Source organism: Mesoplodon densirostris, chromosome 6, assembly GCF_025265405.1.
Source record: "Mesoplodon densirostris isolate mMesDen1 chromosome 6, mMesDen1 primary haplotype, whole genome shotgun sequence".
NCBI lineage: Eukaryota > Metazoa > Chordata > Mammalia > Artiodactyla > Ziphiidae > Mesoplodon > Mesoplodon densirostris.
Window position 1 is genome coordinate 37974171 of NC_082666.1, and position 18348 is coordinate 37992518.

General features: G+C 40.0%; 2 protein-coding genes across 2 annotated transcripts; one reads left to right on the forward strand and one right to left on the reverse strand.

Annotated features, from left to right (window-relative positions):
• The first annotated feature begins 5457 nt into the window (after positions 1 to 5457).
• Positions 5458 to 8063, forward strand: LOC132491618 (ferritin light chain-like). The gene is made up of 2 exons (XM_060100472.1): positions 5458 to 5470; positions 7465 to 8063. The coding sequence occupies exons 1-2, from the start codon at positions 5458 to 5460 to the stop codon at positions 8061 to 8063; spliced, it is 612 nt and encodes a 203-aa protein (XP_059956455.1).
• A 4441-nt stretch (positions 8064 to 12504) lies between these two features.
• LOC132491837 (UDP-N-acetylglucosamine--peptide N-acetylglucosaminyltransferase 110 kDa subunit-like) lies at positions 12505 to 15671 on the reverse strand. The gene has a single exon (XM_060100811.1). It carries the CDS (start codon positions 15669 to 15671, stop codon positions 12531 to 12533), a length of 3141 nt encoding a protein of 1046 aa, XP_059956794.1. The 3' UTR covers positions 12505 to 12530.
• Positions 15672 to 18348: the final 2677 nt, after the last annotated feature.

The window sequence follows — 18348 nt, forward strand, 5'->3', positions numbered from 1 at the left end:
ATATATCCCCACATCCTCTCCCTCTTGCGTCTTCCTACCACCCTCCCTTCCCTATCCCACCTCTCTAGGTGGACACAAAGCACAGAGCTGATCTCCCTGTGCTTTGCGGCTGCTTCCCACTAGCTATCTATTTTACATTTGGTAGTGTATATATGTCCATGCCACTCTCTCACTTCATCCCAGATTACCCTTCCCCCTCCCTGTGTCCACAAGTCCACTCGCTATGGCTGCGTCTTTATTCCTGCCCTGCCCCTCGGTTCTTCATAACCATTTTTCTTTTTTTTTAGATTCCGTATATATGTGTTAGCATACGGTATTTGTTTTTCTCTTTCTGACTTACTTCACTCTGTATGACAGTCTCTAGCTCAATCCACCTCACTACAAATAACTCAATTTCATTTCTTTTTATGGCTGAGTAATATTCCATTGTATATATGTGCCACATCATTATCCATTCATCTGTCGATCCTGCCAACACTTTTATTTTACTCAATTGAGACCAATGTCAGACTTGTAAGGTAATACATTTACGTTGTTTTGAGTCACTAAATTTGTGGTAATTTGTATGAAAGCAATAAAAAACAAATACAGTGGTCCTACAAGAGCCAGGCTATATATTTATACTTAAGTATTTCTGAAATGAATTTAACCTTGTGATTGACAGCAGCAGCAGCTTCCAAGGGATCCCACCACACACCTGAGGCAAAAGCAGCCTAATACAAAGCATTGACAGCAGCACGTCACTGCCCCACACTTGGGGTAGAGGGGGACTTGATCTACTGTAGCAGCAGCATAGCCTGAATGGGAACCCATCCTCCTGTGGCACTAGTCCCATCAACATTAGTCTAATCTGCTAGCATCTGCTGTGCCAACAGGCCCAACATATACAAACCCTCCAACTCAGTAGCATTAAGTGAGCCAGGCTCAGTGTTTCCTGAAACTGATATCCAATGGCACTGGAAAGCCCAGATATCACCTACGGTTATGGAAACATAAAAAAACGTAACAGAAGACTGGGAACTTCCGAAAGGAAAGGGGAACAATGGAATGGGTAAAAACAAATGGGGTAAATATAAGAGACTATCATTAGCCTCATGAGTTTCTTAAATTCTATATGATGGTCAAATCAAAAATTATGACACCATCTGATGTGGTTTTTAATGCAGAGAAAGGAAATACTACAGAAAATCACACTTTAAAACTGGGGAATATTAAGAGACCTAAATGGCAGTAAAATTTTGAAACTTCACTTGAAGTAATAAAACACTGATTCCAGTGGGCTATGATAAGTTACATATGTATAGTGTAATGACAAAAGCAACCACTAAGAAAACTATGCAAACAGTATATACAAATGATTATAAATAAATTAAATTAAAATTGACTTATTAAAAAATGTTTAAGTAACTCACAAGAAGGCAAAATAAGAGAAACACAGGATTGAGAAACTAAGGTAAAAGACAAAACAAAAAATAAAATGGCAGACCTAATCTTTAACATAGGAATAATTACACTAACTGTAAATGATCCAAATAACCAAGTCAAAGACAGAGATTGGAAGAGTAGATTAAAAACTCGCAAGCATGATCCAACTATATACTGTCTATAAGAAGCTTACTTTAAATGTCACGATATAGGTAGTTCAAAGTAAAAGGATGAAAATGATATATCATGTGAACGTTAATCAGAAAAAGCAGGAATGGCTATATTAATATCAGATAAAGTAGACTTCAGAGCAAAGGAAATTATTAGGGGCAAACAGGGTTATTACATAAAGATTACAGGAATAATCCACCTAGATGATCCAGTGATACTAATTGTGTGTACACCAAACAACAGAACTTCAAAATACATGAAGCAAACACTGAAAAAGGTAGTAAAAGGAGAAAATTTTAAATCCACAATTATTATTTGAGGCTTCAACACAGCAATTTATAGAACTACCAGAGAGAAAAATCAGCAAGGATATGGAAGAACTGAAAATATCATCAATCAATAGGATATAACTGACATTTAAAGAACACACTCAATAACAGCAGAATAAATATTCAAGTGTCCATGGAACATTCACTCATATACCATATACTGGGCGATAAAAAGAACATTAGCAGATTTAAATTGTAATGTGCCTAAGGGTTGGATGCTAAGACTCAGAGGTCTTCTTATTTCTTTCATTTATATATTCATTAAAAAAAATTAGCAGATTTAAAAGAATTAAAATCATAGAGAGTATGTTCAGAGCCATAATGGAATCAGACAAGAAATCAATAACAGAAAGACAAAAGGAAAATGTTCAATCACATGAAAACTAAACATCAAAATTCTAAATAACTCATGGGTAAAAAAGACAGCATCAAGGAAAAATTTTTAAATGCATAGAATAAAAGAAAATGGAGATATGACGGATCAAAGTTTGCGGAATGAAGTGAAAGCAATACTGAAAGGGAAGTTTATAGCACTAAATTGGGAAAGAAAATATTTCAAAGCAATAATCTAATTTTCTATATTACAATAGTAAAGATGGAAGAGGAAAAAACACTAAACAAGCAGAAAGAAGGAAATAATAAAGATGAAACAGAAATCCATGAAACTGAAAACAGGAAAATAGGGGGGAAAAATCAATGAAACAAAAGGCTGGTTCTTTGAAATAAACAATCTAATCAATAAAGATCTAGCAAGACTGATAAAGATAAAAAGAGAGATGGCACAAATCACAGATATCAGAAATGCAACCAGGGATACCATGACATATCCTGCAGGTTAATAAGGGACAAGTTATTATGAACAAGTCTGCACTATAAATTCAAAAATGTAGATGAAATGGGCCAATGCTTCTACACCGAAAACTACCAAAACTCAGCCAAGATGAAATAGAGAATCTCAATTTTCCTGTAACCATGAGAAACACTGATTTTTCATTTTAAAACTCCCAAAAGAAATATTCAGGCTTAGATGTTTCACTTTTACCCAAGACTTAAAGAATTAACACCAATTTTACATGATTTGATAAGAAATAGAAGTAGAGGGAACAGTTCCTAATTAATTTTATGAAGCCAGTATTACCTTGATACCAAAACCAGACAGGGATAGTATAGAAAGAAGAAAATGACAGACCAATCGTTTTTATGAAATTGGCTGTAAAAATCCTCAGCCAAATATTAGCAAATTAAATCCAGAAACATATAAAAAGAATAATATACCATGACCAAGTGGTATTTATTCTAGTTATGCAAAGTTGGTTAAATATTTGAAAATCAAACAATGTAATCCACCATATCCAATAGATTAAGGAGGAAAAGTCATGGGATCCTATCCATTAATGCAGAGAAAGCATTTGACAAAATCCAATCCAATTCATGATTTTAAAAACAGAAAAAAAAAAAAACTCCAAGCAAAATAGGAATAGAAAAGGAACATACTGAAGCTCATAAAGATGATCTACAAACAACCTATACCGACATTATATTTAACTGTGAAAGACTGAATGCTTTCTCTGTAAGATCAGAAACAAGGCACAGATAGCTGCTCTCGCCACTTTTATTAAATATATTACTGGAGGTTCTAGTAAGAAAATAAAGCAAAAATAAATAAATATATAAATTTAAAAGTTAAAATTTTTTAAAAGTTTGTTTAAAAGATAAAAGGACTATTCCTGCTATGCTAAATAGGAAGGAATATATCCTACTGAATGTTGAATAGTAATATATCCTATTATATTGAATAAGGAAAAGTAAAACTGTCTGTATCTGAAGATGAGATGATAATCTAAATGGAGAAAATATCAAGGAATCCACAAAAAGCTTGAGAAATAATATTAGTTTGTAAATGTTTTAGAGTACAAGATCAACACAATTTTATCAAATTATATATGAATAACAAATGTGTAGAAGCTTAAATAAAAATATGTGGTGCCATTTACAACTTACCTAAATAAATACTTAAATATAAGCCCAAAAGACATTTATAGGACCTCTATACTGAAAATTACAAAATGCTGATGAAGAAAAATTTAAAAGTCCCAAACAAATAGGGAGACATACCTTGTTCATAGATTAGAAAACACAACATAATAAAGATGTCAGTTCTCCCCAAGTTAAGAGGCTTAACACAACTAGTCTTAAAATGCCCTCAAGGTTTTTGTGGATATAGACAAGCTTATTCTAAGATTTATATGGTAAGAAGAGGCTGAAGAATAGCTAAAACAATTTGTAAAGGAAGATTAAAATGGGAGGAATTAATCTACCCAATTTCAAGATTTTGCAGTAATGATGGAGGGTAGATACACAGATCAATGGAATGGAATAGAGAACCCAGAAATAGACTGACAGAAACACATTTAACTTGTTTTTGACAGCAGTGCAAAAGCTGTCAAGGAAGAATAGACTTTTCAAAAAATGGTACTGAAACAGTTGGACATCCCTCGACAAAAACAAACAAAAAATGAACCTTAACCTAAACCTCCACACCTTACACAAAAATTAAGTCAAAGTGGATCATAATCTTAAATGTAAAAGCAGGACATTTTTAGAAAAAAAAATAGGAGAAAATCTTTGGGATCTAGAACTAGGTGAATAATACTTAGACTTGACACCGAAAGTATGATCAATAAAAGCAAAAACTGATAAATTGGATCTCATCAAAAGGAGTTAAAAATGCTTCATAGAAGATCCTTTTAAGTGGATGAAAACTCAAATTACACAGTGGGACATATTTGAAAATCCCATATGAGACAAATGACTTGTATCTATAATATACAAAGAACTCTCCAAACAACTTAAAAAAACCCAACTAGAAAATAGGCAGAAGACAGGAACAGACATTTCATGGAAGAGAATATACACATGGCAAAGAAGCACATGAAAAGATGCTCAACATCATTAGCCATTAGGGAAATGCAAATTAAGACCATAATGAGATATCAGAGAATAACTAAAATTAAAGTATAGTGACAACATCAAATGCTGGCGAGTACATAGAAAAATTATACCACATCACCGGTGGGAAAATAAAATGGTTTAGCCACTCAGAAACAGCTTGACAGTCTCTTTTAATCCTAAAAGTAGATTCACCCTACAACGCAGTAATTGTACTCTTCAGCATTTATCCAAAAGAAACAAAAAGTTCATTAAGTTCCCACGGAAACTTACACATAAATGTTCAGAGCAGTTTTATTTATAACAGCCAAAAACTGGCAACTACCCAAACGTCTTTCAATGGATGAATGTTGAAACAAATTGTGATAAAATCTTATGATAGAATACTACCGAGTAACAAAAAGAAACAAATTATTAATATATGCAAAAATTAAAATGAACTTCAAGGGAATGATGCCGAGGGAAAATTTTTAAAAAGCCAATCTCCAAAGATTAAGTAATTCATGATGATGTTTACATATTATTCTTAAAATAACAAAACTGTGGAGATGGAGAACAGATTAGAAATTGCCAAGGGTTAGAGATGGGGGTAGAAGGTACAGCGGGGGAACTTTGTGAGGTTTTTGTGGTCCCAGTACAAATAATACAGCAATCTTGGTTTTAATCCCTAAAGATGTTTAAAAGCAATTCCTAATAAGAGGTGTCCAGATATTTAGCAATGGCAGCAGATTAGAGGTATAGCTACCCAACGTGACAACTCCAAAAGAGATCGTACTAATTCAATGCATATGTTAATTTAAAAAAGGCCAGTCACAATACTTAAATGGTATATATCTTAATGATATTATTCTAAGGATCCAGCTATACCAGATGGATTAGCAGGATTTTCTGTACATTCAATCTTATTTAAGACAGTAAATCTAATAATAAGACAGTTAAGAAAAGAAAAAGAAAAAAAAAAACAAACCTCAACTACAGTTGTATATTCTCATGGGAAGATGAGTTGAAAATATGTAGCAGCAGTTCAAAGGCTTAAGCAGTGGCACCTAAATTTGGCTGCACATTAGAATCATCTGAAGCACTTCTTAGAAACCTGCACACCGACGGTTGGTCATCCTAGACCAATAAAATAATTTTAAATCTCCTCAGAGGATGCCAGTGTCTAGCCAGAACTGAGAACCAGCGGACTAAGCAGAAGGGGATGTTTCTACAAAGATTTCTTAACGATAAGTCCTTTCACACAATCAGATTTACCTCCCCGCAAAGGGGTAAAGAAGGCTAGATGTTGTCCATACTTGCTTAGCTTTAATTAGCACTTGTGACTCGCCCAAAACCTAGATCATGTTTCCCCTAAATTTCATGTTATTCCCTAAGTTTTTCAAACCCAGGCCTAAGGGGTTTGCCAGGGTGAGATTTTAAGTGCTCACACAGAGGAAGTCCCTGGCAAACCAGGACAGCGGTCACTCTACATTGAAATGTAAAGCATCCTAAATAACCCTGCCACTGCTCCCAGATACTAGTCTGTGCCAACCAGTGGAGAAAAGGCATTCTCCATTACTACCACGGCAAACGCTGCTGTACTTGCCTTGGCTACTCCCTATCTTTTCCAGGCGCCACTCCCCTTCACCTGCTGGTGGACGCTTTGGCCAGCTGACAATGCAGATATTTTCAAACTTTAAGGTGAATAAAAATCATCTGGAGGGCCTGTTATAACAGAGATCACTGAGCCCCACCAGAGTTGCTGATTCCATAGGGCTGGGACAGGGCCCTAAAACTTGAATATCTGACACATTATCAGGGGACGCTGGTAAAGCTGCTCAGGCTGTTACCGAATGCAGGTTCGTGTGCCTGAAGCACAGTGAGGCCAAACCAACCTAAAGGCTGGAGTCTGGAGCAGAGAAAGGTTTATTGCAGGATCGAGCAAGGAGAGGGGTGGCCCGTGTTCCAAAACACCCTGAAATCTCCAAAGGATTTCAGCAAAGCCTTTTTAAAGGCCAGGTGAGGGAGGGACGTCCCAGCGAATGTGATCAGCTCGTGCACAACCCTCTGATTGGCTGATGTTGAGGCCACAGGGCAGGTAACATTATCCATCCTTAGGTGCCAGAAGGTCTGGGGGCTACGTGCTCATGATCATCAAGGAGTTCATTTCTTCCATTGGCTGGTGGTTTTTAGCATCTGAAAACTCAAGGAATATGCCTGACATACTATTATCTGAGTACTTCAGAAAGAAACTACAATAGAGGATATGGTGGATGGGTCTGTCCTAGGAAGGCCCCATAGGGTACTGCTTGGTTACAAGGTGACCATACTTTGAGAACCACTGCTCTAGTGGCTTGGAATGTTAAGAAAGTAATGGAAGAATCCCTTCCCAGATCGAGATTCTAGTATCGCCAGCTATTTTGGTGGGAGGAAGGGTAAGTTTTGTCCTTGCTTGGACTTCTTGTTCATTTATATCAAAGCCTATTTGAGGCAGTGCGCTTGGCAGTCCTGCAGATCTGTCTTTTGCTTCAACAGTGTTTGGAATGAACAGACCCAGGGACGCTCCTTGCTCCAGCCCCTGACCACCCTCCAACATTTCTTCCTGTCGCAGCTTTTGGAATCAGACACTCAGCTATTCTCAGCCTCCAGGACAGGCCAACACCATTTTTTGAGCTTAGCTCCTTATCACTGATCAACCACGAGTTCCCAGGTTCGTCAGAATTATTCCACCGAGGTGGAGGCAGCCGTCCACCGCCTGTTCAACATGCATCTGTGGACACTTACCTCTCTCCGAGCTTCTATTTCGACAGCAACAATGGGACTCTGGACAGTGTGGGCCACATTTTTCGCCAACTGGCTGAGGAGAAGTGTGAGGGTGCCCAGCGTCTCTTGAAAATGCAAAACCAGTGCTGTGGCCGTGCCCTCTTCCAGGATGCGCGGAAGCCTTCTCAAGATGAGTGGGGTAAAACCCAGGACACTGTGGAAGCCGCCATTCTTAGGGAGAAGAACCTGAACCAGGCACTATCGGATCTGTGCGCCCTGGGTTCTGCCCGCGCAGACTCTCACCTCTGTGACTTCCTGGAGAGCCGCTTCCTGGAGGAGCAGGTGAAACTCATCAAGAAGATGGGCAACCACCTGACCAACCTCCGCAGGCTGGCTGGTCCGCAGGCTGTGCTGGGCGAGTATCTCTTTGAAAGGCTCACCCTATAGCACAAACAGGAGTCTCTGGAGTCCAGCGGCCTCTGAGGAGCCCCTCTGGCGTCAGAGCTTCTGCCTGAAGCCCCGCTCTGCGGCCACTAGGCAGCTTTGTAACCACCCTGGAGCCCTCTCCCAAGCCTTGGGCCAAATGGAAACAATAACGCTTTCTGCAGGAGGAAAAAAAAAGCCTATCTGAAACACAAACAGAATAAAGAGAAAAAAAGAAATATATATATATATATATATATTCATGTTCTTTTAACATATGAATTGCCCCACTTTATCTGTGTGAAATAAGTTTGTTCCCGATATTGGGCTAGTTCTCAGGCTTTGCTGCTCCTATGAATTACCTAAAGAGCTTTTAAGAAAAACATTGGTGTCTGGGTCCCAGCCCCAGAGATTTTGATTCAGTAGGTCTAGGGAGGAGCCTGGGCACGGGGAGGTCTCAGAGTTCCCCAGGTGATTCTAATGTGCAGCAACTTTGTGAACCACCTCTTGGCTTCAATCCAGCTAGTGATCAGATATTAAATCTAAGACATATGGGCTAGTGCCCGTGAGCTCTGTTGCTAGGTGTATTCCATTTTCTTCCTCCTGGAAGATTCGTGCCAGGGAAAATGATTGATAGTTGTGGTACTTCTCTGAAATAGATGGAAATTTCCAATTAGCGTGAACAGGGGAGGGTGAATGGGTGAATGCAATAAGGTGTATCATTTACGTATTGCCCTATGTGTATGGCTAGAAGCTTTTGCAACTGAGGTCTGCCCTACATTTCATGCTAATGGTAATGCTTGTCCTCCTAATGCAGCTGTAAACTTTATAAGCCCATAGGTAGACAGCATCACAAAATATTTACCCCTCCCCACTGGCCCACTCTCAAGCTTCACTCCCCTTCCCCATTACACAAATGTACATCAATGCGCTTGAGACCAATATCAACATACTGACCTTCAATTCTTCTACTTTGCAGCTTCCCTCTTATCAGGAGATGTCAGCATTTAGTGCAAGAACAAATGCTTGCCTCTTGGTGAGTAATGTAGACAATGCCTCCAAGAGACAAATAGCCCTTAGGGAGGGGGAAAAATTCTTTCAAAACGGTTGATGTCCAGAGGAGGCATTTCCAGTCATCTCAGCTTAGAGGTCAAATATCCAAAATAAAAAAGGTTAAAAAAAAAGAAGAAGAAAGCAAGGAAAGAAAGAAGGAAACAATTTTCTTATCTCATAGTAATAAGGCAGTTTTCCTTAAAAAGGCTTAAGAAAAGACTTTAAAAAAAAGGCTTAAGCCTTAAATTCTCTTTCCTAATCAAAATGTGCTTTTCTGTCTTTAGACTATTCCTCTTATATCCTGTATTATTCATGATGTTGAATTCTTGAAATAGCACATGGCTGAAAACAGAAGCTAACCTCTTATCCACTATGAATTAAATCTTCTTTTCCTAGGACCTGTCTACAATGTACAATTTGGGGTTTGCCAACATAATTATTTTCTCTGAAATAAGGTACAGCATTTTGCCTTTTCAATATATAGTTATACAATATATTGTTAACACAACATAGTTAATATAGTCAATATAGTCAATACAGCTATAACACACATAGTATGCTGCCACTTTGGTGATTTTCTTCATCCATGTAATTCTGAAATTTGACAGTATAGTTTTCATATTCTAATGAGCTGAGTATTACCTTTACAAGGATAGAAAAAGAAAATAAATTCATAATATTCTTGTGTGGTTTGCCCCTGGGGTGGATTACCATAATGGGGGGATATTTGAGCCTTTCCCCAGGTCATTAAAAATCCTCCAGCGAGCAGCCCCTTGTCCTCTCCAGGGAGTGGGGGGAAAGGATCTTTAATCATAATAATCCTGGGGGGAGAAATCTCAGAAGTAAGACATCTGCTTCTGTGCCTTGTTGTTTTGCAGAAAAGCAATGATTGCTTTAGCAGCTTCTATTGCCGTATGTGTACAATAAGCAAATGAACATAAAATTGAATGAACACATAAAAGAAGGATAAACCCACCCAGCTTAACAAATCCACTCTCTCACCTGCTGTGCCTTGAAACATGAAAGAAAGAATCACGGGATCATAAGGTTTAATAAAATAACAGTCTCTGTTAACCATATTGACAGGAGGTATAAGGATAATTTGTCTGATGTGGGACCAACAGCTTAACTGCTTAATTCTTTTTTTTTTTAAGGGCAACTCATTCATTTATTGTTTAAAGTTTGCAAGACAACATCTGAGTTTCTTAGCACAATTTAAATGTTTTACTTTTTTGGTAAAGCAGAGTATGATAGAGAAAACAATTAGTTTCAAGTAATATCTATATCTCTATTCAGAATTAAGTCTTCCACAGACATGTTACCTGGAAACAAAAGCCTGTTACAATAAGCAAAGCTTCAATGGAGTGGCTGCTTTTCGGGCCAGGGAAAGGTTCATCCCTATAGGAGGATGATGTGCTATGTAAAATGGCTGCAAGGTCACAGCCTTGAGGACATTGGAAGTCTATTATCCTATTCCACATTAGTTTGGTGAACTTCAAACGTCCGTTCATCTGCAACCAAGCTGGCAACCTTTAACTGATATTTCAAGCAGGTAAAAAATAAATGAAAAGAAATCCCTACACTGATGTTCCTTGATTTACACTGTTAAATGGTTCATTAACATGTAATTCTGGCTAAGAATTACATTTGAGACTCCTTGCTCAGATTTTGGTTAAAATCTTTCAGAAGTTCAAGTTCTTATTAATCAATAATTTGTCAGCTAGGATACATTCAGGCATCAGCTGCAACTACAGAATAGGTGCACTGCCTCAGCGCTTTGGAGAGACATAATCTAGAACACTACTAGCAGGCAAAATGTCTGTTACTAGACAGCACATGTGCAGTACAGCAAGACAAAAAGATATATTCATATGTTGGCTTGTTTAAGCCTCAAGCCCTCGATCCTTTGTTGAAATACAATAATTTCATTCCTATGGTTTTCAATACCAAAAACTCAACCTCCAGGAGGGATAAAGTCTAATTTGTACTCCAAACCAAGTAGCAGTGCAGTTCGCTACTACTGAGGCTGAATCCATAAAGGCTTCAAGACCACGTCCAGAAGACAAGTTATTATATATAACACCCTAGAAGTTCTGAAACATAATTATCTTATACATAGCTGGTCCTTTTTACCTATAACATGTTTTTTGATGAAAGTTATTTAATGTACTGGAAATAACTGTGACTTACTGATCAAATAGTTGAATACTTATACTTACCTGGGATTTCATTTCTGCTGAAAGAAAAAGGAAGAACAGGACTCACTTTTAAAAAAACAAACTTTAGAAATGAAAGTAAAAATCTTATCACACACTATCACTTTCGGAAGCAGCATAGAGGGGCAGTCAATGGTAAAACACTGTTGAAATAGGTCAAAACTCTAGGCCAAAAATCCATTATTATTATCATCAGTGACAGTACCACAACTGTGCCCTTCATAATTCATAAGCACTCCTAAGAATCTTCATTTGGCACCAGATGATGTGTTTAAGAGAGACACTCTGGGAGGTTTTGAATCAGACTTGGTTTTTTCTTAACCAAGTTACAGGAGAATTTTTAAAGTGGGGGGAAGGGAAGAAGGAAACGGACCAGAAAAAGAATTGAAGCCATCATCTACAAACCAACAAAGCACCGAGAGTTCCAAACGTTATGTCAGACACTAAAATGACTGATATAGGCTCAAGTGGTTTATAAAACCTATAAAAAGACAACAACAGCAAAGTCCCCATTTATCTGTAGAGTTCAGAAACTAAAACAAGGAATATTTTAGCTTAAAACCTTATCTCAAGAGAATCATATACACTTCACATGAATAAAAATACCTGAAACCAAACATTTTTAAAAGCTCCAATAGGGCTTCCCGGGTGGTGCAGTGGTCGAGAGTTCGCCTGCCGATGCAGGGTACACGGGTTCGTGCCCTGGTCCGGGAAGATCCCACATGCCGCGGAGCAACTAGGCACGTGAGCCATGGCCGCTGACCCTGCGCATCCGGAGCCTGTGCTCCGCAACGGGAGAGGCCACGACAGTGAGAGGCCCGCGTACCAGAAAAAATGAAAAAGCTCCAATACGCAAAATATAAAGAAAAAAATTTATTCAGAAGACTCAATCAGTCTATGATAATCCCAAAACGGCTGGGCAATCTCTGTCTCCCTTCCACACTAACCATCCATCCCATGGAAGAGCAAGGACGGTCAGACCTTCCAGCATTCTGCAACACCTGGCGGCTGCAAAATTCTATGGAGACTCCTTGTGCAACAGCAGTTTCCCATCTCTTGTGTCTCTCCCTATCATGATCATGCAGGAAGCAAGTCTGGCTGTGCTATTTCTTATCATTGTCTGTCACCCATCTGCAACATGATATTGAAAAAGTAGTTCCCTATCCCCCAGAAGGTTGAGGCTCAGCTAGAGGGGTAATTCTCCTGTGCACACAGTCATTATTTAGGCCGACTCAGTGACTTCAACAGGCTTAATCATGTGATCAGGTTTGTTGCCAGCTGCATAATGCTCCCACATCTGTAGATAGAGCCGCTCTAGTTCCATCGTGTATTGTTTGGTGTTGAACAGAGGGCTAGATGTTCTCTGCTTCCAGACTTTGCCACGAATTTTCTTCAGGTAGTCTAGATCCGTTCCCAGTTTCACAGCTATATCTTCATATTCTTGTCTATTTTTAGCAATAAGCTCAAGACAGCCTAAACAAGTGAGCTGGGAAGCTGCAACTCGGGAAGCAAGAGTCTCTCCTGGCATAGTCACCATGGGGGTCCCTGCCCAAAGGACATCCATCCCTGTGGTGTGTCCATTACAGAGTGGAGTGTCCAAGCAGACATCAGCCAGCTGGCCTCTCCGAACATGTTCCTCTTTAGGAGCAACAGGTGAAAAAATGATACGGTTCGGGGGAAGGTCCATATTTTGTGCGTACTGTTGAATATTAGCTTCTCCTGCTGCTGGAAAACGCAACAGCCACAGTACACTATTGGGAACACGCTTCAGAATATTTGCCCACATCTGCAAAGTAGATGGGTCAATTTTATATAACTGATTAAAGTTACAGTACACAATGGCATCTTCCGGTAACCCATACTGAGAACGTGTGGTTACAATAATGGTACGGGGAACCTCCTCTCCAGTGGCAGCCTTATTGCTGATCAGGGTAGTTGCCAGTCCATTGCTAATACTGAATCCATTAATTGTTATCTGAGTTTGTCCTCTGTTAATCATTTCAATAACTGCTTCTGCAACAGTATTCATAGGAATGACAGGCATATTAAGAGCTGTATTACTGCTGTCTGTGCTGTCTTCTCCATCAGGACATTTCATCTTGACTATTTGCACATCTGATAGACTATCAAGAAATGCTTGGAGGTCGATGCCATTCAGCACAATCCGATTGTCATAAATGTGCCCATTGGACTTAAAATCAATGACGGCTTTTTTCTTCAGGTGAGGGAACATATTAGCATGATCACCAATAAAGAAAGTATGGGGCATATATGCCAGTTTCTCAGAATACTGCTCAGCAACTTCAGCAGGTGAAGTCTCTTGATCAGTGATGATATAATCCATGAAAAGCACGCCACTAGTCCCAGGGTACCCCAGCCACATTGCCTGAATAGGAGCTGGCCTGAGAGCAAAGAGTTCATTTCGAGCACCCTTGGTATAACCATTCATATTTACAAGGATGTGTATACCATCTTGATGTATTCGATCAGCTGCTTTCCCATTGCATGGAATCTGAGAAAGATCAATGAAATGATTGGCTTCTGCCATCACCTTCGCTCGGAAGTTTGTGCCATCATGTGGGCTCAGGGCATAACAGAATACCTCAAATTTATCAGGATTGTGCATTCCTGGAATAGACTGCATAAGATGGGAAGTAGGATGATTCCCAAAGTCAGAACTCACGTATCCTACACGCAGTCGACCATCACTGAGCTTCAAGTCTTTTGGATGTTCATACGGTGGTTTATGAAGGACACTTATATTAGCCAAGCAGAGGTTCCCATGCCTCTCAGCAATAGCCTTCCTGAAGCCATGAGGAAGAGGATATAGAATACTATGATGAGGCTGCACAGAAGGCAACCTATTCTTCTCCAACTGGTCAGCCACAATGCTGACCAACTTCTTCATTCGCTCATCATAGTCTGTCCAATCACAGACAACCTGCAGGCAATGAGCCAAATTACAGTAAGCGTCAGGAAAATCAGGTTGAAGCTTCAGAACAGTGCGATAAGAAGCAATTGCTTCTGGAATATTCCCTGAATCCTTGTGAATGGAAGCCAGATTGTTGTGGGCACACGCAAATGCAGGGTTGATCTGAATGGCACGAGTATAACACTGCAAGGCTCCCTGAACATCCTGCATCTCCCATAGAGTGTTTCCCATATTACAGTAGGCCCCAGCAAAGGTAGGACTGATTCGAATAGCCTCCTTATAATGCATCAGAGCTTCCTGCAGTTTTCCCTGCTGCTGCAATACACTTGCTAAATTTGAATGGGCAATAGCAAACTCTGGGAAGACTTCTAATGCTTTACGATACAAGCGAACTGCCTCTTCAATGTTTCCCTGTTCTAGTTTGATATTGGCTAGGTTACTCAGAGAGTCTGCATGGGTGGGACACAGCCGGAGAGCTGTATTATAACAATCTTCTGCTTCAGCAACACTGCCCTTCTCTTTGAGAGCGTTGGCTAGGTTGCAGTAAGCTTCAGGGAAATGTGGTTGCAATTCAATAGCTCGCCTGTAGGTGTCTATTGCCAGATCCATCAGGCCTTGCTCATAGTATACACAAGCCAGGTTGCCATGTACCACTGCATGATTTGGACTCAAGCTTAGGGCACAAAGGTAAGCTACCACAGCTCTGTCAAAAATCCGTGCCTCTTTGAAGACATTTCCTAAATTGATATAAGCATCCAGAAAATTGGGGTCAAGGGTGACAGCCTTTTCAAAGTGATGAATTGCAAGCCAAATCTTCCCTTGTGCATTAAAAACACAGCCAAGATTACTCCAAGCTACTGCAAAGTTCGGTTGCATCTCAATTGCTTTCAAATAACATGCCTTGGCTTCTTCCAAGCCACCCATGGCTTCGAGCAGTTTCCCCAGGTCACTGCAAACACAGTACAAATCAGGATTGTACTGAAGAGCAGAGACGTAAGCTTGCACTGCCCCTTCCATGTCGCCTGCTGCTACCAAAGCGGCTGCCAGGTTAATATAACCATCGATGAAATCTGGTTTGAGACGCAATGCATGCCGGTAATGCTCAATTGCTTCCTGCAACTGCCCTCTTTCCTTGTACACATTCCCCAAATTCGCATAGGCTTCTGCCAGAAGAGGGTTCTGTTTAATTGCCAGAGTACTAAAGTGGGCAGATCTGTCCAGCCTTCGACACTGGAAGTGTATAGATGAAAGTAATAAAAGTACACCAGTATTGTCTGGCTCTTGTCTCCAGAGCTGCATGCAGTGTCTCTCAGCTGCCTCAAAATCTCCTGCCTGATATTCTTGATGTGCCAACTCAGCTAACCCTTGGAAGGAAAGCATACGTTCCGTTGGTTCTGTGCTGTCGGCCACGTTGTCTACGGAAGACGCCATCTGGAGCTTCTGGAGAGAGTGAAAAAAGGGGGTAATTGAGTCCCGCTGCCGCCACTACTGGCAAGAATGTTTCTAGAGGTAGCAAACACGAGCGCAGCAGCCGTACCACTGCTTTGGCAGGCTTAAGCGGCGGCAACAGTTACAGGCACCGAACCTTAGGAACTCTGGTTGGCCATCTACCTCTCACGCTCTTGAAATCTTAATTCTTAACCCTGCCCTCTTCCACCATTTTTCTCCTAATCAGGGAATAAAAATTACCTATCCATTTGCCTTAGAAGAAGTCAAAAGTCAGTAGTCCAAACACTTTTTACCATTTTGTTTTCTGTCCAGTTGGAAAAGAAATACATGATTGACTTTTCTTCATCATTCATATAGTCAATGTCGAAAACATTAGGGCCGTGGATTTCAATACAGTAAGATCAGAAAATTTTAAATTGGCCTTCCCAAACCACTAATAAGTAACCGATGTTGTATATAATGCTAAAATCTTAGAGACTGAGTTTGATATTTTAAAAGTTCTGAAAACATTAGCTAATTTCTCCTCATCATATTTCTCATGCCTCAAACCTGAGTATTACTTTTTTAAAAATAAATTTATTTATTTTTATTTTGGCTGCATTGGGTCTTCAATGCTGCGTGCAGGCTTTCTCTGCAGTGAGCGGGGGCTACTCTTTGTTGCGGTGCCTGGGCTTCTCATCACAGTAGCTTCTATTGTTGTTCCACAACTCTATGGGTTCCTTTTTAGGTCCTATGAAGAACCCTAGAAATTAGTTCATGTAATTATAGGTTTTTGCAAAATTGTTAAAAGTGAGGTATTTTAACTTCCATCAGGTAAGACCAGCATCTCTTTCTTTGCCAATTTTCCTTCTATCATATTCCGCTACGTTGGATCATATTGGAATGGCCACAGGCGTTTTTGAAATCTGGCTAAGGAGATTTTTTTCTTTTTTTTTTTTTGCGGTACGCGGGCCTCTCACTGTTGTGGCCTCTCCCGTTGCGGAGCACAGGCTCCAGACGCGCAGGCTCAGCGGCCATGGCTCACGGGCCTAGCCGCTCCACGGCATGGGGGAACTTCCCGGACCGGGGCATGAACCTGTGTGCCCTGCATCGGCAGGCGGACTCTCAACCACTGCGCCACCAGGGAAGCCCTAAGGAGATGTTTGAAGTGAGGCTATTATGTGATTTTCAGACACCACATGTAATTGACTATATACTATCCCATTACAGGAATAACTTCCAGTACTCTTACTGACTACTCTACTGACTTAACTAGCACTAGACATAGAAGCGTAAGGACAAAAACCACCTTACAATATAGCCATGTCTTGCACTTCACAGCTCTCAAAGCATGTGCGTTTGAAGAAGAAAAAAAGGAACTGAAAAGTATAAAACCAGAAGCTATTCTGTGTAAAATTATTTTAACCATCAGGCGTGTGATAGATAAGTCAAAGATTCAGTTCTCATCAATGCTTAGTCAAAACGGAAATTTTCTTCTATCAAGAATATACTCCAGGGCCTCCCTGGTGGCACAGTGGTTGAGAGTCCGCCTGCCGATGCAGGGGATACGGGTTCGTGCCCCGGTCTGGGAGGATCCCATATGCCGCGGAGCGGCTGGGCCCGTGAGCTATGGCCGCTGGGCCTGCGCGTCCGGAGCCTGTGCTCCGCAACGGGAGAGGCCACAACAGTGAGAGGCCCGCATACCGCAAAAAAAAAAAAAAAAAGAATATACTCCAGGGGCTTCCCTGATGGTGCAGTGGTTAAGAAGCCACCTGCCAATGCAGGGGACACGGGTTCGAGCCCTGGTCCGGGAAGATCCCACATGCCGCGGAACAACTAAGCCCATGTGCCACAACTATGGAGCCTGCGCTCTAGAGCCCGTGAGCCACATCGACTGAGCCTGCAAACCACAACTACTGAAGCATGCGTGCCTAGAGCCTGTGCTCTGCACCAAGAGAAGCCACCACAATGAGAAGCCTGCGCACCGCAACAAAGAGTAGCCCCCACTCGCTGCAACTACAAAAAACCTGCGCACAGCAACAAAGACACAACACAGCCAAAAATAAATAAATAAATAAATAAAAGAATATACTCCATCAATAATGTGTGTAATGGAATTGTGTGAATGAGTATTTTATCAGAATTCCTGTAATGCACAAACCTTTAGCAGTACTGAAATCAGTAATGCATTTAAAATAGTAAATATTTATGAGGGAGTAACCCATAGAGGTTTTCTCAAAGTTAACAATGAAAATTACTGTGACATTATCAATAATAAATTGTGAAGCTGAAATAAACTTTTCTAAACTATTAATAACTAAAAGCAAATTCTAATCAACCATGTTAAAAGAAATCTATGTCTATAAATTACAAAGTTTATTTCTTAAAATTTTATTTCTAAAACACATAAACTGTCATATGAGGAGGCAGTTAAAGAATATATAGCTAAAAGAGTGGGGAAAAAGTTGTATAGAGACACATCTGGCGGTAGTTAATTTTCAAATGTCATTTTTCTAGATTTTGTGACACCTATAGTATTGATATTTGCAAGCATTTAAAAAATTGTAATTTGAAGATTTGCTACTTCCAGGTAGAATAAAATATTTTGAAGCAAAACAACGTTTCCACTGAGAAAAACAAAAATCCCCAAATAAAATAGCCAGCATTCAATCAAAAAGTT